Below are 22,834 nucleotides of genomic sequence, written 5' to 3'. Positions count from 1 at the left end.
TGCAATGGTGCACTTGCTTTTTCAAAGCACGAATTTGTTGAAGCTGTAACAGTTTCCTAGCAAGTTCTCATAAACCCCTTTGGAACCAAGATAGCAACAGGATAAATGCAGCGTCGCTTATGCACATACTAGTGCCCGTAGGCATTTGAGGTTGCCATTGACCTCGCACTGGAAGTTATGAAAGCCAATACAACCGTGAAACTTTTTATTGCAATGTGTCCACGAGATTGTACAAGGGCAGGCACGCAGTGCATTTGATGAGCCAACGGCAATGCCTGCTGCAGAACCAAGCAAGTGGGCCAGCAGGACTGCTGCAGGAGGTTCCAGCTCCTGCAGACTTTAGATCTGAAAAAGTCCCTGTGAATGGGAGAGGAAGGCAAGATATGAGAACTGAACTCTCAATTTGTTCAGCAATGCATACAAACTGCTTTTACTTAGGCTATCAGGCTAACATGTACAACATTCACTGCACCTGTGGGCAATCTCTACAGGACTGGCATTCTGAAAGCCTGTATAACGAAGCAATAGCTGTATGCAGTATCCAAGAGAAAGATCAAGCATGAGCCAAATGAAGATTCCCAACCAGACACCACCAGCACACATACCTTTTGCCTGGCTCCTTGGCACACCACGTCCTTATGGCAAGGCCAGCAGCCTGTTTGAACTCTGGGGGGCAAAGCAGAAGTCCTTTTAGATTCAGAGCTACCCACATTAAAAGCTGCAGAGTTTTGCTTTCCCTTTTAACTTGCATTGCATTTGCCAAAGGCAAACGAACGGCTAGCTTTAACAGTGGACACCAGTCCTTAACCATTTCCGGCCCACTTGATACTTCCAACAGGACCAGATTGCAAGGCCTACACAGGAGCACTGCACATACACCAATGCACGACTGCAATACTGCGCAACTGAGAATAAAGCTTAATTATTCGAGACTGAGCAACACTGCTTTGGCCAAAGCCACCAGCACCAGAATAGACATGCGGCCTAAAATATGGGCGCAGTCTGGGCTGGCCAGACAGTGGACAGTTTGCGACCGGAAAGGGTTACCCTGCCCTTGGCATGCAGCAGCCCAAGGATAGAAAGAAACCTGTGCTTACCTACAAAATGGCCTTCCTGCAGCTGACTTCCTCTCAGCTACGCTATCCACGCCTGTCTACCACCTAGACAGCGAAGCGAGCTCCAGTCCTTGGCCAGCTCCGGCAGCCATGCCTAGCTCTGCCTTTATACGAGATAGACGACTAAGGCTCACGGTAGACAGAAACAACAAGACTCTCTCTGTACACTAGATGCTGTGTGTTACAACACTAGTCTTTATTGACCCAGACGTGAACCACAAGACAACATCTACAGGAGCAACGGGTGCCTCTCTGGCTAGGGAGAGCGCTCTTGCATTTGGGGGACCACAGACACGTGAGAGAAGAGAGACAAATGGTATAGACACAAAGGCGCATATGTGATGAGGACGGGGTTGTATGTGATGTGCTGCGGCTGGCTCTTCCTCGGAGGACACGCACTGCCTGAGCTGGTGCTGGCACAGCTCCAGACCTGGGCTAGCCGGTTGCCTAGCTAGCTCGGACCAAGCTGCACTGCCTAGCCCTGGCTGCTCTGCCCTCTCAAAGCTTTCCTGCCGCCCTGCGGGTCGGAAACACACGAGTCACTCCCAGGCCCACAACTCCCGGCCGTTACGAATACTCACCCCCCAGTTAAAACCACGACGACTTGTTTATCTCCGGTAGCCGCCGCCCGCACTGCCGTTGCCTGCAACAAAAGAATGCATTTGTGAAGCCAGGGAAGCCTACACAACACTCCCGAGCCACGTAAAAACCCCCAATAAGAAACACGAACGTTAACGCAGGTTATGACTCACCATATGAAGACTCACCATATGGGCCGGACCCACGCTGCGAGTAACCACCTGGGCCTCCGCGCATGGGTCCACCACCATAGCTGTTGCCATAGCCGGAGCCAAAGTCTCCGCCGCCGCCACCTCCCCAGCCGCCCTGGCTGAAGCTGTCTCCGTAGCCGCCTCCACCGCCTTGGCTCCAGCCTCCACCGCCGTAGCCGCCGCCACCACTTCCGTAGCCACCTCCGCCCGAGCCGTAACCACCGCCGCCGTAGCCGCCACCGCCATATCCGCCACCGCCGTAGCCGCCTTCCCAGCCGTCGCCACGGCCACCGCGACCGCCCCTGAATGCGGGCCGCTTATCCTTCTTGAGGTTTTCCATTTCTTGTTTAGAAAGGGCCTTCTTCACTTCGGTCCGTTTTCCCTTCAGCATGTGGTGGCGCTTCACTGAAAAAGACGAGACAGGCGAGTTCGCACTCACAAACGATCGGGCACTGTATACCGAATCGAAGCGCGTCCTGTTGTAATCAGAATGTTTGGAATTTTATACATGCAGAGGTGCTTACGGACAATCTTGTCCACTGGGTCGTAGTCGTCGTACTCGACAAAGGCAAAGCCACGCTTGCGGCCGGTGTCCTTCTCGGTGACCAAGTTGACGGAGAGGATGTTTCCAAACTGCGAGAAGTAGTCCCGGAGATCGGACTCGTCGACGTCGTCTTTGAGACCGCCAACGAAGACTTTCTTCACAGTGGCTTGCGCCTCGGGTCTGCCAGCCTCCTCACGTGGTACGGCCCGCTTTGGTTCCACCTCACGGCCATCGACCTGCGCAGAGGCAGCATCGATGCATGCGTCCAGCCCGCTTTAACATGCCATTGAGCACCTGTTGCTTGGGTGATAAAAAGGCGCCAATCTCGGGAGGTGCGAGTTATCTTATGGCTGCTATAACGCGACCTAAAACCAAGGGCTACGCGGCAATGGGAACGGCACGTGGCTGTCGAGAATACAACGCTTGCATAATGTAGCCGTTCAATCAGCTCGAGCTTATAACACTTATCAACTGTTCCCGGCCGGCCGATGCCGCTGGTGACGCAGGCAAAGCACCGCTTCGGCCACTGACAAAGCGCTAAGACGAATTTAACCACAGCATCAAAATGGTCGAACTGGCGGCTAGCGCAATAAACTTTCGAATTAATGTCATGGGGATGAATCAACGCCAGGAATTTCACTGGTCAACGCAAAGGATGCGAGAAAATTATGGCGCACCTTGTGCGGTCGTGCCGCTTGCGCGTCGTCGACCATGTGAGCGCGACGGAAGGTGATAAAGCCGAAGCCACGGCTCTTTTTGGTGCTGGGATCTCGCATGACGACGCAGTCCACGACTTCGCCCCATTGCTCGAAGTGGCCTTTCAGGCTCTCCTCCGTGGTCTTGTAGTCCAAGCCGCCGATGAACAGCTTCCTGAACTGCTCAGGCTCACTCTCGTTCTGTAAAAGAAGCAACGCCCAACTTTACAATCCTACGAAGACCGCGCAAAAATTTATTACATTAGAACGCAGGCCTTTAATTTTACACGAGACATCTACGGGCCCGGCACGTTCCGATTCCCCCCCCCCCCCCCATAAATGAACATAAACGATTACCGAAGCACCCGGCGCAAGCGACAAAGTGGGCGGGAAAAACTAGTGACCAAGCGCGAAGAATGGCTGACGAGGCACATTTGTCTACTGGCAGAGGAAAACGTACAGGACCTGCCTGCGACCGGTACCGGTTATCCTAAGCCTACCTCGAACAAAGGAAGCAGCTTCCTTCTACGGGACAATTGGCAACTCGAACGTCGAACCGCGCTAACTTTTTCTTTGTCACACACTTAGTAGTTTCCTGGAAAAGCCCTTGCATTAATTTATAATAAACATTTTTTTTTTAAATCCGATGGCGTGTTTATTCCAAAGGAAATTGAACACCCGCCATGTTGAACGGGATAGAACGAGGCTTAGGTGACCGGCGTGCGCGCTCGAGTCGCGAGTCAATGCTCGGATTACTAAACCAAAGCTGAATATTCGACGCCGGACATTTTACCTACGTGATACAAGCACTTAGAATCAGTAGTGAGATATTTCCTACGAAACCGATGGAAGTAACTACGCCCTACACCGAACATAAGCCGGTATGGAGGAAGGGGGGGGGGGGTGATGAAAGCCAACTGCGACGCATTTTAGTTGCCACTGAATATACGAAAGATGCCTTAATACGGCTAAAACTACGAACGAACAGCAATAACTACTACACGGACGACACGAAAATGGTTAGCACTCACATCTTGGGCACCCATTTCCGCTCGATGGATTGCAAGTACTAGGAGCTACGAAAGAACGCTGCCGCTCAACGCCAGCGCCTGCACAGAATGCCACGAATGCACGCACTTCAGTAGACGTCATCACAATTATTTGCAACTGCACAATACATTTTCTTCACAAAAAATATTAGTAGTGATTGTTTAAAAATATTTTGTTATTTTTTATATTAACTACGTATTTTTATATTGCCTTTGCTGAAGCAAATGCTCCGATTATTTGCCGCATTAACCGCGGTGCTAATATCCCATGCTTTGCGTTGTTTGTATGTAATCGAACGTTTTCCCGCCTGTAGTAGTTTTCTGTTAAGCCATAGAGTTGATATTCGGCTTGTGTCCAGGTAAATGCGAGTGACGAAAATTTCTAGACGCGAACTTGTGTTATTCATCCATATTTTGTTTAAGAAACTACATGATTAGCTCATCGATCGTTTGGTGAAGTTTTCTCCGTTTCATTGGTGATGGTGACAGGTTGTGTTAAAACAAAGTTTAACATGGCGCTCACGTTATCTCGTCTTGTGGTGCGCCGCTCTCGCTTTTACTGTTAGTTACGTGCTCTTCGATACGGCTCAATCTCGGTTTTTCGAGGTCGTTTGAGCCGCTTCAGCGCTATTCTCTTTTGCTCGCTGTGGTTCGCGGTCGGGTTTAAGCGTGCGTCTGTTATGCTAAGCCTAACGTTGTACGGTATCTCTGAACGTGAACCGTTGGTTCGTCTCCACCGGGCGGAAAACCCGAGTTGCTCCACCGCTATGATAACGAATAAATAGCGCGCTTTTAAAATACTGCGTGAAGCTTGTCTCCGCGTAGCATCATGGTTAGCGCGCTCTCTATCAACATTCGTGGAGCCTATCTACATTTCTCTCACTCCCCGGAGGTAATTCTACATTTTGCATACGAAGTTAATCTAACGATAGCACTACCAGCTCACCTGAACAGTCTGCCTGCATTTCCTTGAAATTTAAAGTCGCATTAAATAGACAAGCGCGCGCGCGCGGATGGATACGGTATCCGTGAGTGCGGCATGCAGCTGACTTCTGCGTGCGTTCGTTAGCAGTTGTGGACTAATCTGTTTCGTTGATTTTTTTTGTGTGTGTGGCACGCTGCGTTTTTCCTGGCCTTGCAGGATAATGTCTGGGAAGCGCAAGAGCCCCGAGGGCAACTCCTCCGGCTCGGAAGAGTTCGTTGTGGAGAAGATTCTCGACAAGAGGGTCCGGAACGGGCGCGTGGAGTATTTCCTCAAGTGGAAAGACTTCTCTGAGTAAGCTGGCAAAACCATTCGACTTGCGCACAGTAGTCTGACGATGCACACAAGGACGCTCGGATAAGACGCCGGTAGCAGTTTCGGGGGCTCGCCCGGTAGCCCCGCCGTAGTTTTTTTTTTTTTTTTTTTTTTGTGATCGGTGCACTTTCGTGTGCAAAAGTTTCGAGGTGGTTTGCTGGGCTATAATGGCCTGAACTCAAGATAATGCTTCGAAATTCGCGGTCTTGAACCGGTGTCTCGGCGCGGGAGCTTCGGTGGGAAATTGAAATACAACTTTGACCTTCATATCCTCATCTAATGTTCAACTATCAAATTGATTGTCTTTGCCGTTAGTGTCTCTAAAGAAATACCGACATGTTTTCGACTATTCTGGGATGAATGTCCAAATGCTCTAAACCTTCCTGGCAAGCACCAGAGTGCCCTAGATTGTTACTTTTATTATCTTGTATCTAGATTAAAATATCTTGTGTTATAATATTTGTATCTACGAGTCAGTTTCAGTACCAATTGGACAGTCATGACATCACAACACAGCGGCTCACTCTGTTACAGCAAGTGCTTTTACATCGACAGATCAGAGCAGCCAGAACAAACTTGTAACTTCAAAGACTTGTAACCCTTTCTTCAGTAGCATGTGGCTGGTCTAAAATATATCATGTGTGCATACTGAGGAAGAGTGTTTCACAAAAAAAAATTAATACAAATGAAGTTTTGGGGAGAGGATATTTCTACTTAAGAAGGTGCAGTTTTTTTTTTTTTTTTTTGTCAAATAACTTATGGCACCATACCTACAGTGATGTGCCAGAATTTCTTTAATGGGCAGAAAATTGCGAATTATGCCTTCCTTTAAGATACCATTCCAGAATGTGCACCTATTTGAGTGCAGCTTCTTGGCATAGATTTTTGTTTCCTGGTTATCTCTGGTTGTCTGGAAAAAGTAGTGGTCACAAACTGCTGATGCATGCACCGGTCAGCCTGGTCCAGTGGTCGCAAGGCATGCAATGATCATGTCTCGCCAAAAGCTGGACACATGCTGCATAACCCATTCTTGCCTTATTCACTTTGCACTTCTCTACATTCCGCATGGGATAATAAAGTCCCCTACTGCTGCTGCTGCTGTTGTTCCCTGTACCCATGGCTGGGGCTTCTGTTACAATGTACAGTGCCCTTCGTGTCCTTCATGCCTTCTCTTCCCTGTTAACCCGTCGGATAAAGGTTTCAACAAGGTGATTACAGTGTGTCGGACTGCTGCGTCAACTCTCGTGTCCCCGCGCACACACACACCGCCACAGTTGACTTGTAACCACGGAGTGAGAATATTTAGGAGTTGAAACCCATCAGCGCAGGCACGCGCGGGCAACCAGATATTGTCACAGCATCACGCACTATGCAAGCTGCTGGCAGAGGGGGGGTAGTGCCAAAGAGAACCCCAAGCGAGCCTCATAATTGTGTTTTTGGTACGTAGGACCTCAGAATAATGTCTTTAATTTTTAATAAATTTGTGGCACATGTGGGAATTGAGGCATCGTACTGTGATTACGAAGTCAGCAGCTGTCTAACAGAGAAAAAAAAAAATTAGATAACTCTTTCGTGTTAGTTCTCCTTTAAAGAGCATTGCCAGATGCCTGAATTTGAAAGGACATTTTATGGCTGTTTTATTGTTCTTCCCAAGCAGTTCAATGGTAGTTTAGTAAGTGTAATCAATTATTTATGACTACTATTTGAGGAATAAAAGATGCACAATGGTGCTCATCTACATTGTAGATATTAGCAGTATTCATTTTGTGTGGGCAGGTAGAGCCCTTTTATTGTGCTTGCTTCAGTTTGACTGGCTGCATGAAACATATTTCAAGCAGCTCTGTAGTAGGCATACGTTAATATGTGATGCAGTTTTAAGGCAAATTTAATGCAAGCTTAAAATTTTCTGTTTCCTTCCCGTTGGGTTTGTGTATGGCTTCTGACATGGCGGGTGGTCTGAAGTATTAGCCGCTTCCAACCATCTCATCTTTCATGGCTTTGCTTAGCTTGGGATGTTAAACAGCACACACTTGTATAAATTGGCAGGTTGTGACTGGCTTGTGGAGAGAATGAAGTTGAATGTCAGTTGAGATCTAAAAATTAATCTGCAGAAAACTAATGTTTCACAGTCTTGGAAGAGAAGCAGTTTACGATAGGTAGCGAGACACTGGAAGTGGTAAGGGAATACATCTACTTGAAACAGGTGGTGACCGCAGATCCGGATCACGAGACTGAAATAATCAGAAGAATAAGAATGGGCTGGGGTGCATTTGGCAGGCATTCTCAGATCAAGAACAGCAGGTTGCCATTATCCCTCAAGAGAAAAGTGTATAACAGCTGTGTTTCACCAGTACTCAAGTACGGGGCAGAAACCTGGAGGCTTACGAAAGGGGTTCTACTTGAATTGAGGACGACGCAACGAGCTATGGAAAGAAGAATGATTGGTGTAACGATAAGGGATAAGAAAAGATCAGATTGGGGTGAGGGAACAAACGCTAGTTAATGACATCTTAGTTGAAATCAAGAAAAAGAAATGGGCATGGGCAGGACATGTAATGAGGAGGGACAACACGGCCACAATTAGTACATGACCGGGGTAGTAGGAGAAGTATGGGAGAGGCCTTTGCCCTGCAGTGGGCGTAACCAGGCCGATGATGATGATGAGGAACCACTGGTGCAGCAGCTGCAACACAACGTGCCAGCATATGTTATTGTTCACAGCATTCAGGTTATCGTTAAAGGAGTACTGACAAAAGAAGTTTTGTGTATTGCTTCCGCACTCTCAGGTAGTTGTCGATAACTATGATTACGCTACAAAGGGTACCACTTTGCCAAAAGCTGTCAAATGAGCTCTTCCAGTTGTGCACTTGTCTTGACAACACAGGGGGGGGGGGGATGCTCTGCCTTGTGCCGTCGAGCGCTGAATGGACTATGCTTTCCGCCGCATGAGCATAGGGTGTGCACACACACCAGTGTGCTCTGGTGTCATGAGACCGCCACAACCAGTTTCATGGACACGTTTTGTTTTTCACTATCAGAGCTGTGCTGCTCCTGGCACGCATATTGAAAGGTCCACATTGAAAGTTAACGTAATTGGTTGTGTGTTGCACTCTCGGGGAATTGAGGCTCGATAACGTAATTAAGGTGTTGGGCAGCTATCTGTAAAGCAGTAAAGAAATGCTTTTAAAAAAAAAAGCTTAAAAAATGGCAAGGGCACAGCTTTCGTGCGCTAAAAAGGGCCATAGCAGTAACTTGATCCCGATGGAAGGTCCTTGCTGGCAACCATGCATTTATTTCTACAGATCAAATCATTTGGTTTTCTCAATCTTGAAATCGGCCCTCGCAGGTTAATCTGAACTTATCTGTTTAGACATAGCCTATTGTCAGTGCCATTTGCTCATCACAAGACAGCAGTAAAGCAAGTTCTAGCATGGGGTGGCACCAACAATGCCCCACTTTCATGTATTGATTATGCAAAAGCTAATTCAAAAGATGTTAGCTTACGGGCTGAGCTTGCAGCAACCTGGCTGCTCTGCACAGCATAAATATTTATTTATTTAGTAAACAACCAGTTACTGCTACTCCGAGGTGCTGTTCTCTTCAGGAATATTTTATATATATACATATGAAATAGCTTGTTGACATTGAATTTGCGCCACTAAATCAGACACTCCACTCGCGTTCTTGGGTTGATGTGGCCAAGTGGTTGCACAATGCATTTTGAAGAGAAAAAAAAAATGGGATGACAACGCTGCCCTGCTTGACCATATCTATCCCCCCCACAACTTGCCCCCCCACAGCTTATCCCAAAGACTCGAATAAGAGCTTGCATGGGAAAGTGTGCCTAAGATCTGGAGGAGACGAAGAAAACAATGTGAGCACTGAGGATCATCAGTTACCAAGGGTTTCAGGAATGCTTTCAACAATGGATAAAGTAGTGGAACAAGTCCATTGTGTCATAGCAGTTGTACTTTGAAAAGTGGTTAATGTTTTGTAACATTCGAAGGAATGTGCAAATATATTAAACTTGAGAATAATGAATCGGATATTGTCTTCAAACCAAAGTTAATATACGTTTAGGTCCTTTAATAAAATAGTCACTATTTGAAAATGCTAATATTTTGAAGAATACTTAACATAGTCTACTCTACATGATCAGACATGAATTTTACACAATTGGCTATATTTTTCAATGCATCCACAGTAGAAATAATGTAATAGCGCACGTTGCCTTGCTCAGTCTACGAGACTCTTACAGCTAAACATGATTGCTCGCAATAAAATGTTTTACACACATCACTCGCGAGCGGTTATTGTTCGTTACTATTTATAGATGCAACACCTGTGTCCTTTCATTGTATTAAATCGGAATGTTTCATTGCAGCATACTTTATACAATAGTGGCACCATCTGCCACGACACTTCGAACTTGGAAAAGAAAGCTTTTTTTTTCCCCACTCTGTTGCTGTTGCAGACGAGACAGGTGTCTGGTCACGACTATGTACGAAGATATTAATTGGTTCACAAGGTTACCTTTTTATGCTAATAATGCATGGCCACGTCATCTGAGAGTTCCCAAGTTTGCACACAATTTTAGCGGTTCATAATGCTCCTTCTGTGCCTTTAATAAAGCATGCTTATAATGTGCAGTGTAATTGCGGAAACTTCCTGTTGTAATGAATACCAGGATGTTAAAATTGTTCAGTATGGTGGAAAGGTTGCACATTATATACAACCTACTATTGTTATTGTTACTCATGTTATTTGCTTCTGGCTCTGTCTGATTCGTATTCAATTTAATGTCAAACTGCTATTCGCACTCCCCTTAATTTCAGTGCACGGTGCATTTGACTACAAACCCTTAAAATGTGGACTGCATTAAATTTTGGGCAAAGTCGGGTAAATAGAGCAGTAGTGTGTGGCTTTTTTTTTTTTTTTTTTTATACATCTTTATTTAATTTGACCTTCCAGATAACTTGGTCGATCCCGCTGTGTTCAAATTAATTGAAGTAGACTACATACTGTATGCAAAAGTTTGCATTCACAACGGTATGCACTTCGTGAAACCAAACTATAGTATTTTCTTTAATGCAGGCAAAATGCACATAAAGGTAGACTCTAATCTTTATACAAATATGAAGAACTTTCAACATAACACACCTTCACTTACTGTAAGCTCGGCTGCTGGAAATCTCGCTAGTCAATGCTGCGAGCTGCAACCTCGCAGCTGCCCTCGGCACACCATAAAAAATGTCATCCTTGGTGCCATAGAGTGCATACGCTGTGCTTCAGCTAGTCTAAAGCACAGCGTATGACTAGCACAGCTAGTTAGGCTGGCTTTATGGTAGGTGTGACAGAGTAACTCTATCAGCTCCGTACTTTTGTTAGCCTTGGTCACGAATATAGATTGGCAGCTCATTTCTGGGCCTTATTTTCTGAAAAAGAAAGTCGACTTGTATTCAAATAAATGCGACAAGTTGTTGTACACAGGGTAGATTTTAGGTTTGCCGTTTCTGAAGCTCCCTTTCATCGTGTGTGGCTGCTCTTTATTCTTCTCGGAGGGGAGATCTGCTCGTCTCGCTCGGGGGATAAGGTGTCCTATCTGCATCGGTGCGTGTGCATTGTCCCTGCAAGTACGGCTGGTTCAGTCGTACTGCCGTCCCCCTCATTTTCTGTACCTTCTTTTGTCATCAACCAGTTCGGAGAACACATGGGAGCCGCACTCCAACTTGGACTGCACTGAGCTAATCCAAGAGTTCGAGGAGAACCGCAAGAAACGGGAGGAAAAAAAGCGTTCCTCGGGAGCCAGGGCCAACGGTGCAGCTCAAGAACCCAAGAAGAAGAAAGCCAAGACGGCCTCCGAGGTACGGCAGCCCTCAGAGGTGTGTTCATCATCATCATCATCAGCCTGGTTACGCCCACTGCAGGGCAAAGGCCTCTCCCATACTTCTCCAACTACCCCGGTCATGTACTAATTGTGGCCATGTTGCCCCTGCAAACTTAATCTCATCCGCCCACCTAGCTTTCTGCCGCTCCCTGCTACGCTTCCCTTCCCTTGGAATCCAGTCCGTAACCCTTAATGACCATCGGTTATCTTCCCTCCTCATTACATGTCCGGCCCATGCCCAATTCTTTTTCTTGATTTCAACTAATGTGTTATTTGTCAACATATAAGGCGGAATGACATCTCAGCCTTAGTCCCTTTGACCAAGTTAGTAGTTTTGCCCTGGGATGCAGTGACAGCGATGCCAAGGGCATTACATTACTCTAAAAGGACAGTTCCACACATAAGTTGTGGGAAGGGTCTACAGCAGTAAAGGAACGAGCAAAGCTTTTGCTTCCTTGTTTTCTATTTAATTTTGCCACTGCCAGCTGCCATTTAGAGTGGATTTAAAATGCAGACCTGCATAATATGTTGTTATAATTTTATGAGAAATTGCATTCACTCATTTATTTGACAATCCCTTGAAAAATTTGTAACCTGCTGGGGATGAGGTCGTTGAATCAAATCCTGGTGGTGGCAGCTGCATTTCAATTGGGGCGAAATGCAGAAGTGCTCGTATTGTGCTTGGGGTGCATGTTAAAATAGCCCAGGGGGTTAAAACCCCCCCACTATGGCATGCCTCCTAATCAGAGTGCTAATAGTCAGAAGGGCTCAAGGCTAGGCTAGTGTGTGGGACTGCCATTGTGAAGCATGAAATAAAAACATAGCATGCACAAGACAGGTGCTAGACATCCAAACCAAATATTGCCCAGCGCGGTGCGCTAGCACTAACAACTGCGCTAGTGACGCACTTGAAGAGCATGATGATGTCTGTAGTAGTTCTGCTGTACTGCTTTAGGAATTGCTCAACTCGTACGTTGCTTGTTGTAGCGTATCAGCATGTGCGCCGGCTGACGAATAATGTCGCAGATCATGACGACAGTGTTGTGATTCTAGCCGAAGACCGATGATGTCTTCGAAGTCAGCCAGGGTGAAAAGGACACGAATGTAAGTGAAGGCAACAGTTGTGAAGATCCAAGAATTTTGATGGCAAGGGAGGCCATAGTGACATTAGGCAATCTGCAGCTTTACTTCACTTATAGCTCCAGCGTTTTGCAGTGGAGCATGCTATGAACCTTGGTGAAGGAAGGTTGGCTGCAGTTATGTCAAAGTGTGCACAGAAAATTTAGACATGCTTCATTTAGTCTGTCTTGGATTCATGATAAGTAAAGGGTTTCTTTTGTTGAACATACTTAGCCTACTTTAGTTTTAGCAGTATGGTGCACAACTTTTACTTCATATAACGAATTTTGGAGGTCCCAAGCACTTTTTTTAAAAAGACATTTGGCTGTACTGCACTCACAGGCAAGCTTTGTACAGCATTGATGGTTTGCGAAACATTGTCAAATCAGTCTACTCTTTGTGCATCATGACATGGGAATGTGCACAGCATGTTGTATTAAAGGAGAACTGACACTCAAGGCCAACTGCAGCAGAATCTAGGACCACGTAAGATAGTGTAGATATATATTGAAGAACCTCCATACAAAATTTCCCATTTGAAATACGAGCGGAAGCATTGCGAAAGACTGAAACATTGTCGTTTTTGATACTGAAACTGGAAGAGAAAAGAAATGCCGTCATTACCGTTTGCTGGAAGGGATCCATAACCTAAAGCGTACAGCTCCTTACATGGCCTTCAAGATTAAGGAGACACCCAGGGCGTGCTGAAAAATTTCAAAGGCGGCATGCTGGAACTTGCGTTGTAGCGGCAATCACCGGGTGCATGCATAGTCTGTTTTGGTGCCATTTCAAAGCTGCTAAAAGGAAAGCTATGCGTTTACCAACCTCGCAGCTTTGCCATGATTGTTTTAGTGGTATATACAGTAAAACCTCGTTAATTCGGATTTGACAGGAGCGGGAAAAATGTCCAAATTAACTGAATGTCGAATTAGAGGTATCAAGAAAACACTACAAACGCTTGCTACGCCAACCCGCTTCTATTTATTGAATGAATCGACAAATCCTGTATTTATGTTGGCACGAAAGCATTGCGGAAGCTGCAATTCATCTCGTGACCAATTAGTACTCGCAGTAGCGAAGGCGTTGCAACTTCCTTCGCAGTGTGACCATGGCGTGCGCCTTCGTCCAAGACACACTTTTCACTATGCGTGCACATCCCAATAATTTTTTGCCAATGACGCAACAGATCGCCTGTCCAACGCAGTGTAGCCGAAACCACACGGACGCGGTGTAGGACGAAATCACAGTCACTATCGACACGATAATCGATGACGACCATGCAGTTCTCGAGGCACGCTGCCGGCGCGTGCATTGACTTAAAAAGTAACAACTGTTTGCTGCAACTACCAAATGAAACCCCGGTCGCTTTCGACGCGATCATGGACGGTGACCATGCAGTTCTCTGGGCACAGGGTCCGTGAGGCATTATGCGTGGTGGTAAACACAAGAATAAAGACTGAAAGGCACAAATAGGCACGAAGTATTTCAGTGTTGCTCTTGTGCGCATAAAGATTCCGTTGATGAATGGCAATGAGAACTCCACCGCTTCGTTTCATTTGAACACTAGTGCCTCTTTCGCTCTTTTGCCATGCATACTTGCAGCACTCCATGCTCGCCGAGCTGAGAGAGTTGCCCGAATTAACCCTTGTGCTACCAAACATGTCTGAATTAATGAGTTTGATTCCATTAAATAATGCATGCGCCTGCCAGGACCCAAGGACGAGTTCGATTTTCCAAATTACCAAAGGTCGAGTTAACAAGGTTTCACTGTGCTGCTCATTTATAACAATTAGCCAAAGTGAAATTTAATTTCTGTTATGTCTTTAATAGCTTTTTTATGACGCAGTTTGTTTTTGTTTCCCAAAAGGTATATTTGTCATGATGTGCCACAGAAGATCGGCAGGTGAGAGCAGGACATCGCAACGTTTTGGCACTTGCTCTGGCTCTTTTGGCAGTCGGTTGTGCTACAATGGGCCACACAATGAGCAACAGCATAGCAAATGATAGAGTGGGCCGGAGCATGTGCCAAAATGTCACAATGTCCTGCTTTCATGCCACTCTGCGTGTTGCAGCGTTACTGCACATACACCTTCTTTGAAACGAAAGCAAAAGTTGTTCATAGAAATCTCTTAGTGAATCTTATAGGGTGCTGTGAGGCTTGCTAGTATTTTTGTTGACCTCCAAGACTTTTGCTAAAAAGAAAAATTTATGGAAATGTCATCTTGGTGCTCTTTTAACACATTCACTGTGGCAATTTTGAAGTCTCGATTCCTTTGCGATATGACCCACCTGTGAGTCACCAGGAAGTTATGCTTCTTTGAAGCTTTCTCATCCTACGGAGGGATGGTAAACTCTCCTTTGATACCGAGCAGATTTCACTTGCGCGCTTTAAGAATTCGCTGCACAGCCACACAGGAGGTATAGCTGCCATGACCCATGCTGCAGTGAACTTGTTAACGAGGACATTGTTAATGCGAGACATGCCAACTGGAGCTGGATGTCCGTGGGATGCAGGAGGAGACGCAACCACGAGGCTTTGATCGGGGGCTGGAGCCAGAGCGGATCATCGGGGCTACAGACTCCAGTGGCGAGCTGATGTTCCTGATAAAATGGTGAGTGTCAGCCTGCTTTCCAAATCATGATTAGCACTGCAGGGATGCTCGACTTTCTTGCTCCCTATTACGTTTTCCCAGCATGGCTCTCGCATCTCCTGTAAGCTTGCTTCACCACTTAGCTAGGTGCGATCGGTGTAGTTGCAGAAGAGGGTGAGAGATGGCACGAGTGTTGCGCTGCTAACTCTAACGGTGAGGTCACTCTGGCACAAAAGGGGGTAGCCTCTTCCTATTTGGCTTGTGGTGAACAGAGTGCGTGAACTTGGTGCACGCTATGCAGGGGACCATCTTGCAAGGCTTCGTTGCAGTGCACCAGGATAGACGAATGCGGTAGATTGAACACACTACCGTTCACATGACTACATGCAAACGGTTAGGCTGTGGTGTCCAGCGCGCGAAGGTGAAGGTATTCACACAATATACTGTTGTGGTTGGTGAGCTGGACTTCTCGATTTGTCCGTGCCCATCGGCATATTCTATTGGTGATAATTGGGCTGGCAAGCATTAGTGTATGAAAAGTGCAATAAATGCCTTTGTGATTGTCTGTGCTGCTGTGTTCATTTCTCTCAAGAGCATGTTTGAGAACCTACAGCACGTCCATGTGTTCACTCCCCGCCGAATTTGCATTGCAGGGTATTGGGGCAACAAGCATGTTGCGCTGCTGTAGCAAAACGCTGCTTTGCTACAGCAGCGCAACATGCTTGTTGCCCCAATACCCTGCAATGCAAATTCGGCGGGGAGTTTTGCTAAAATGCAGTCAAAATACCATAGTTACTTGCACAAAGAATGCACGTCTCTTTTATATGTCACTAAAATGTCTTTCTTTCTCCTGCTTATTAAACTAGCTAAATGCCTTTGGGAGTTCTTTCGAAATTTTGTTTTAAACAAGAAAAATGCTTTTTTTACGAAACATGGATCTGCAACAAGTAGTCATTTAACCTTGCGTTACGCTCCTTTTTACTAACAGAAGCTCACTTTTGTGGGGAAGAAAACCTTGAAGCTTGGTAAAGAACACAACATCAGTCCTTGCAGCACTAAATTGTTTCCTTGTTATCTGTGCACAAGATGCACATTTTGTGCATGTACTTCTTTGTTGCTAATGGATCACTAAAGTTCGGAAAGTGCTTTCCAGAAAGCCGATCCCGAAAGTCGTTCTTGCCTTCTCTGTCTCTACTTTCGTTGTAACTGTCGAACTCCAACACAGGTTCATTGTCAGTCATCACTCTGCTGTAGCAGCGCTGCCATTTGGCAGTTTGTCAAAGCTTTTTGCCTCTTCGCAGGAAGTTTGGCATTCTCCACCACATGCTTCCCTCTTTTCTGTTTATGAAAGAAAAGTGGTGCCATTTAGCAAACAAGCATGTCATTACCGTTTTTCCTAGTGATGGTAGCACATATTTTGAATACAAATATTTTCCTTGCTTTCTAACGCGGTGAGACTTGTGTATCTGTACATGTGTGCTCCCCAGTTAAAGGGGTTAATGATCGCAACCTGCAAATCTGCACGGCAAGCTTTGTTCTGGTTTGGTTTTGACTGATAATGATGCCCGACTGCCGGTGCCAGATGTTCCCTGGCACTTTCTGAAGAAAGCCGGCATTTCTTCGTTTTCTTTGTCAGTTACATATAGGCGGAGTGATTGGATTGCCAGTGCGTATCAGTGGGGCGGAATGCAAGGTACACTGCCGGCTTCAAGCTCGAAGCTGTTGAGTATGCTTTCAAGAATGGCAACTGTGCATCGACAAGGCACTTCATTGTCAATGAAGTACCTATCTGCTATTTAAGACAACAGCACGAAAAGCTGCAGTCTACTATCAAGACACTCTCACCAGGAGGCAAGTTTAAGAGGTTACTAGTGGAGCTGTTGTGCATGTGGATGCTAGCGGAGGATTATTTCTTGTTTCACTGTCATTGAAAGCTTCAAGAGAATTGACATCTTATACCCATGTCACACGTCAAATCTAATGCCATTTCCAACAAATGACATTTGTTGCGATTAATGTCATTATCACAGTGTGCTGTCACACGGCGAAAACTAATGTAATCTGAAAATTATGACAATGAAGATAGTAAAAAAAGACACGCCTCAAACCCACTCTTGTCCAATAATTATTTTCGAATATGCTAAATTCCGCTAGAATATGTGATCGTGGCTTTCAAACCGTAGCGTTCGATCACTAACTTGTTGACATTGCCAACGAAGTCGAGTCAAGCCAAGCCAAAGCTAAGGCAAGCAACAGGGCGAAGAGAACAATAGGCGCGTCCGCTACATCTGCTAAAGTGGTATGAGAAGGGCAGTTGCATGCCATCGCCGTTCTGATGTGCTTGCGGGCTCCTAATATCCTTATTCTTGGTGCGTGCCACAGGAAAACTCGCGTGCTTTTACGCCAAGTCAATTGAAGCGGCTGCGGCCGATGCTCCGGTGCGAACCAACACGACTTCTGCAGCGAAAGCTAAAGACGGCTGGCTGTCTGGTCACTGGACAGAGTAGTTTTCTGTATTTAGGCATGCGATAGACTTCAATGTCGTTAAAGCAATAATTGGGTAACAAAATTGATAGAATAATAGTGATTTCTGTTAAAACAAAAAAGAAGCGTGTACTGTTTGCAAAACACTGGTACACTCATGGTGTCGAGGATACTCATTCGTTTGTAAATGTCATTTTCGACGAATGTCATTACGTTTTACCGTGTGACAGCAAACAAATGGCATTATCAGCGAATGTCATTCGTTGTAAATGACATTAGATTTGCCGTGTGACAGGGGTATTAAACTTGCTTGTCAAAACCAAGGACCATCTGTTTTGGGACAATGCTATTGAAGCTTGGGTGGCAAAAAGCGTGGATTCCTCGTGGTGCAGATTTGATGTGGAATAAATGTTTTCAAGATGACAAATAAGATTCGGCCTGTTCCCGTCACTTCCATATCTGTTTGATTTGTTCGTAGCTGGTTTTTGGAAGCAGTGTAGTTTGTTAGTAATAGTAAACTTACAGTGGTAACTGAGCACAAATATTTAAGTCAAATTTTCACTTCAGCTCTTAGGTGGAATATACGCATTGATGCAGTACGTAACCGTGCAAACAAAGCCCTTTAGAGCCTAGAAGTAATTTGTGTTGGTACAACACCTGAAGTAATAAGCTTGGCTTATAGGACACTCGTAAGCCCTACTATAGAGTATGCCAAAATTTAGGAACCACACACAGTAAAATATTGGTACAAAAGTAAATGTGGTATCCCCAGCTGTGGACCTTGCCTAGTTCCACAGGTCGGCAGAATAAAATTATACTAACACTTGCCAATATTCACTTGCATTCATATTCATTTCCCACTCATACTCGCTTCCACTCCCACTGACTAACACTCTCTCACATAGGTACTCCCGTCCACTCATACCAAAAGTCGCTTGCATTCGTAACCACAATACAGTGAAACCTTGAACTATAGTTGGCCGGAGCTCAGAAAAAGTATGTACTAAACGGTAGTGCTGCTTAACCGAAATAGCATGGAGATCGCCCACCTACCTGTCAAACGGAACTTAGAGAGAGTGCGCTGAAAGGGCAAAAACATGTAGTATTTATTCACTTCGCTCGACAAGTCTTATTTTCATTTGATGCTGTGGCGGCCTAGCAGCGACAACAGCGGCCTCAAACTCAAAGCTGTGAGCCAGCTTTTCAGCCAGTTCCCTCTTCTCGACAAACACTCGCATGGCATGGCATGGCATGGCAGATTCCTTGTTGGTGTTGCATATTCTCCGTGCACGGGTGCGGTAACGCTGCGGAAATCGCGGGACGCCCTTTTCATTGAAGGGTGCTGTTCTCGTCGCGACAATTGCATTCATGAGGCTGACATAATGCGTAGCTTCTGCCACTGTCGGGCCTGAATCACCTGTGCTGTCGCTTTCTGTGTAGTCCTCATCACTGTCGTTAGGCGACACTTCGGCAACAACAGAGACAACAATGGCGAAAAGTCAAACCTTGTAGCCAACATCTTTCTGCAGTTGCAGCGTCGCTGCCGAGCAACTTCGCATCCAAATGCCACACAGTCAGTGGTAGATCCCTGTCGCGTGCTAGCACCAACTTCATACCAGGTTCGATAGCTCGAACAATGCCCAATTTTTCTTCTCTGTTGAGCACCCAGTGTTTTTTGAGATTCAGCTTGACGCGAGTCTTAGCTTGCATGACACTCTTGGACACTGCAACGAAATGATGCTGATGTTGATGTGGTCTCATGCGCAAATGCACAGGGCACTTGGAGGTCGTTGTTCTGATCTTTGAAGGCTATTGTTCTGCCAGGCTGCCCAGTGGGGACGACGCGCTGCCGTGGTTGTGCGACGAAAAGTGGAAACGCTACGTGTTAACCAATATGTACACAATAAACTGGTACAGTTTGTTCGGATACAAAACTCACTATGTTCAGTGGCCACTGACTCGGGGATTTGACTTTGCTACTTTTCAAACAAAACTACTGTTTAAGCGAGCACGGTTTAACAAGGTTTTACTGTAATTGGCACTCAATCCTGTGCATACTTGCACCGTTCGTTCCTCGCTTACGCTCTTCCTCAGGCTTGTGAAGTCGGGTGTGGAGAGGGTATGCAAACTTGTGCGTATACTGGCAGTCCAGAGCCAGAGAATGACAACACTGCTTTTATTGCATTCAATGGGCTTGAAGCTGTTGAGTGCAAAGGGGACTCAGGCATGGTCAGTTGTCCGTCACTTTCGTGAGGGGGTCTTGCCTCTAGCAGCAGGGCTGTTTGCAAAGTTCTGTGGGAATTTCTGTAACCAAAGTAAAGAAGGTCTTTAAAAATTGCAGAGCATTCGCTGAACAGAATGGGCATCAAATTAATATCGGATAAGAAGTGAAGACATGTTTTGTGGCATGAAATGGCATTCAACTAGGGTTGCCAGCCGTCCCAAATTTGGTGGGACAGTCCCAACTCTTCAGCAAATGTCTAGAGCCCAGACTTCACCCATTGAAACCGGTCAACTCTACCGGCTTTTTAATGAAAAACAATAAACAGACAGTGTCTTCCTGGTGAAGTTTGTGGTGAAAAGGGAGTACATGAACCATATTGTGGGAGCCACACTAGAGCAATGCCTGATCATCAACTAGATGTTAGATAGCCTTTTAATGCTTTTTAGTGCATGCATAACAACGTCTGGCACCCTTTGCACATTTCTTCCTTTCTTCAAACATTGCTTCAGTCAGCAATTTGTTCGAGCATAGCAGTGCAAAGGTAAGCAGCGAGTGAGAAAGTGCCAGTCTCATTCTATGACGCTCCCCCGATGTACTGGGATTTCCCCTGCATGAGCATGATGTAGCGCGCCTGCATGTGCTGAAGGGGCAATCGCTGCACATAATGGTACTGCGTGAGAGGCATTGGACTTTAGATTGTGCTGCCTTTGGGATCAGCCCATGAATAAGGCTAGAGTTAGAAATGTATCCCATGTGAAAAAGTAACTGTTAACTTGCTAAGAAAGACTTCTTTAAAAAAGAAAAATGGATGGCAAATGGGTGTACTGCTCAGCAGTTGTTCCTCTATTTCTGCGAGTCAATATCTCTCCGCTAAAGACGCTTTCCACTTGTGCCACTGCAGGAAGAACAGTGACGAGGCGGACCTTGTTCCATCCCGGCTGGCAAACGTCAAGTGTCCCCAGGTGGTGATTCAGTTCTACGAGGAGAGGCTGACCTGGCACACGAGCTCAAGCACAGCCAAGTCAGAAGATGCCGAGGAAGCGTCGTGAGGGACAACCGTGGGTGCAGGCCTCTTCCGGTCACCAACCTGCGCTCCAAGGATTGGCCTCAACATGCGCAAACCTCTTCGTGGAGATGACTGACCCGAGCACGTGCCCCTTGGAACAGCAGCATTACACGAGCCAACTCGGCAGAGCTGCTGACGATTGCAGGCTTGAGCAGCCGCACGCGGCCTTGGCGATAGCAGGCTTGGTCTGTGCGTGGCGATGCGTTGTGCAAGACTATCTGGCCCTTTGGTGACACCCAGGGGAAATGGGGAACGGCTGGAATTTCTGTGCTCACTATATGCAGGACGTCTATAGAAGTCTAGTGCTGCACTAGCCAGGGGCACATGCTGTGGTCCATCAGCTCACATTGCAGTGGCCGCTGTGACGTCCCACCCACAATTGGCTGCCAAAATGCGGGACACATTGTTGATGATGCCCACTGCATTTTTCACTTTTCGTGCAGAGAGATGTGAATGATGGAGTAGATGCGAGGTTCTCATATAGAAAAAAAAAAAAATGGTGGGGTTAATATTTTTTTTTTCTTTTCACTCCTTTGTTCTTTACATTTTTGCCTCCCTCTCCCATTTTTTTTTTCTTTTAAAAGCTGGCAGGCTTCCAGCCTGTCTGCAATTGTGACAAGTCATACACCATGTTACTTTTTACACGTCACCCTCTTGTGTTTTCTCATAGTGCGTTCATCCATGTGCTTATGTTTTAGAAATGATTGCGATGGCTTCTTAAGCCTCTGTTCAGTGAGCACAAGGCTGTGTTCAATTTTGCACACCTCTTGTTTTATACTATTGTGTACCCCCTTTTTGCTGCCCATGTCACCTTGGTAACTGGTCTTTCTCTCGGAGATGTAGGCCAGACGTGCCACATAAAGTAAGCCTGTCAATATTGCCTGTTCTGTGAATCGAATTCTGTGCCGCCAGTCTTGTACCTTAGCAGCCTGCAGGGGTTCATGGACTCGTCATTTGTACTGCAGTCCTGCACTTGGGTTCATGGAATGCCCTCATTCAGGGCAGCAGTCAATAAAATGATGAAGAGGCCACTGCTGTCATGTTTTGGTATACTTCCTGTTCTTTTGTTCTCTTGTCTCTACAAGTCATGATCAACTGAAACCACAAGTAGTGAAGCTAGCTTGATAAAAATGTGAAGTAGTCTTACTTTCAGTGGTGCTTCCACCTCTGCACAGCAAAAACATTCTGCACAATGTGTAGGTGTTTAAATAAGAAGGCTTAGTGTATTCCATCCTTGCTGCTATTTCTTCCAAAGCATTTGCTGTTAGTAAGAGACTGGCTCATCCACAGGGCATCTTCTTTTAACAGGTGCTTGCATGTGTAACAGATCTACATTTTTCTCTTGGTGGATTTGTCCATTAGCTTTTGGCTGGTGTTATGTGTTGCAGTTCGAGCTGTTTCAGTATATTGTGGGGTACATAAACATTTCATTCAAGACTAGTTACATGCATAGCCCGGTGGTTCAGTGCACTTCGACTGACCTGCCTTGAACTAGCTTAGCTTGGGGACTTGAGTTTGGCCAGTGATTACTCTTATCTGCTTGTGTGAAATATAATGGAGTGAAACTTCCATATTTGCTGCTCGAAAGAAATTCTCTCTACGTGGATTGTCCTTGGGTGCAAGTTAGTTTGCCTGTTTTCTAGTGCTATGCAGGCAAGATGAAATGCACTTTTTGCCCGCACGATGGCCCAACAACTTTTGCAGGGTTGGTAAGCTTTTCCAGTATTAGTTGAACTTCGGAGCTCGGAATGCACAGCAGTTCGAACTGGTTTGGGCAGTTTTCGTGCCAAGAAAGAGTCTCGCTAGTCCAGGGATTTCCTTTCATTCACGAAGTGCCGCAGATGAGTGGCAGTCGTTCCATCACTTTGGTGTGAATCCAGTGCTATTGAATGGCACCAGCTTCCCTGAATTCAAATTTGAGGGCACATTTGACAGATATGAAATGGCAGTCTGGCTCCCCAGTTTTTTAAATGTACCGTTGCAGAATAGTGGT

The 22,834-nt window shown here is 46.0% G+C and overlaps 2 protein-coding genes across 8 annotated transcripts; one reads left to right on the top strand and one right to left on the bottom strand.

Moving 5' to 3' along the window:
* Positions 1–188: 188 nt before the first annotated feature.
* LOC142583104 (heterogeneous nuclear ribonucleoprotein 87F-like) lies at positions 189–4,285 on the bottom strand. Of its 4 annotated transcripts, none has more exons than XR_012828544.1 (7): positions 4,156–4,285; positions 3,107–3,325; positions 2,410–2,665; positions 1,868–2,290; positions 1,697–1,758; positions 606–666; positions 189–357 (listed from the first exon to the last, which is right to left on the bottom strand). XR_012828544.1 is itself a non-coding variant. In XM_075693420.1 (6 exons), exons 1-5 carry the CDS (start codon positions 4,168–4,170, stop codon positions 1,724–1,726), a joined length of 948 nt encoding a protein of 315 aa, XP_075549535.1. In that variant the 5' UTR covers positions 4,171–4,285; the 3' UTR covers positions 1,273–1,632; positions 1,697–1,723. The 4 variants fall into 4 exon arrangements, 2 of the variants coding, with proteins under 2 accessions (XP_075549535.1, XP_075549536.1); XR_012828545.1 differs by having other exon boundaries at positions 1,883–2,290; XM_075693420.1 differs by lacking the exons at positions 189–357; positions 606–666 and adding an exon at positions 1,273–1,632.
* A 126-nt stretch (positions 4,286–4,411) lies between these two features.
* LOC142583107 (chromobox protein homolog 3-like) lies at positions 4,412–21,876 on the top strand. Of its 4 annotated transcripts, none has more exons than XM_075693428.1 (6): positions 4,412–4,532; positions 5,315–5,449; positions 11,169–11,334; positions 12,411–12,461; positions 14,991–15,088; positions 20,677–21,876. In XM_075693428.1, exons 2-6 carry the CDS (start codon positions 5,319–5,321, stop codon positions 20,822–20,824), a joined length of 594 nt encoding a protein of 197 aa, XP_075549543.1. In that variant the 5' UTR covers positions 4,412–4,532; positions 5,315–5,318; the 3' UTR covers positions 20,825–21,876. The 4 variants fall into 4 exon arrangements, with proteins under 4 accessions (XP_075549543.1, XP_075549542.1, XP_075549545.1 ...); XM_075693427.1 differs by having other exon boundaries at positions 11,169–11,352; XM_075693430.1 differs by lacking the exon at positions 12,411–12,461.
* Positions 21,877–22,834: the final 958 nt, after the last annotated feature.

The sequence above is a fragment of the Dermacentor variabilis genome, chromosome 5, assembly GCF_050947875.1.
Source record: "Dermacentor variabilis isolate Ectoservices chromosome 5, ASM5094787v1, whole genome shotgun sequence".
Taxonomy (NCBI): domain Eukaryota; kingdom Metazoa; phylum Arthropoda; class Arachnida; order Ixodida; family Ixodidae; genus Dermacentor; species Dermacentor variabilis.
The sequence above is the reverse complement of the archived record's forward strand: the minus strand, read 5'-3'. Positions and strand labels throughout refer to the sequence as shown.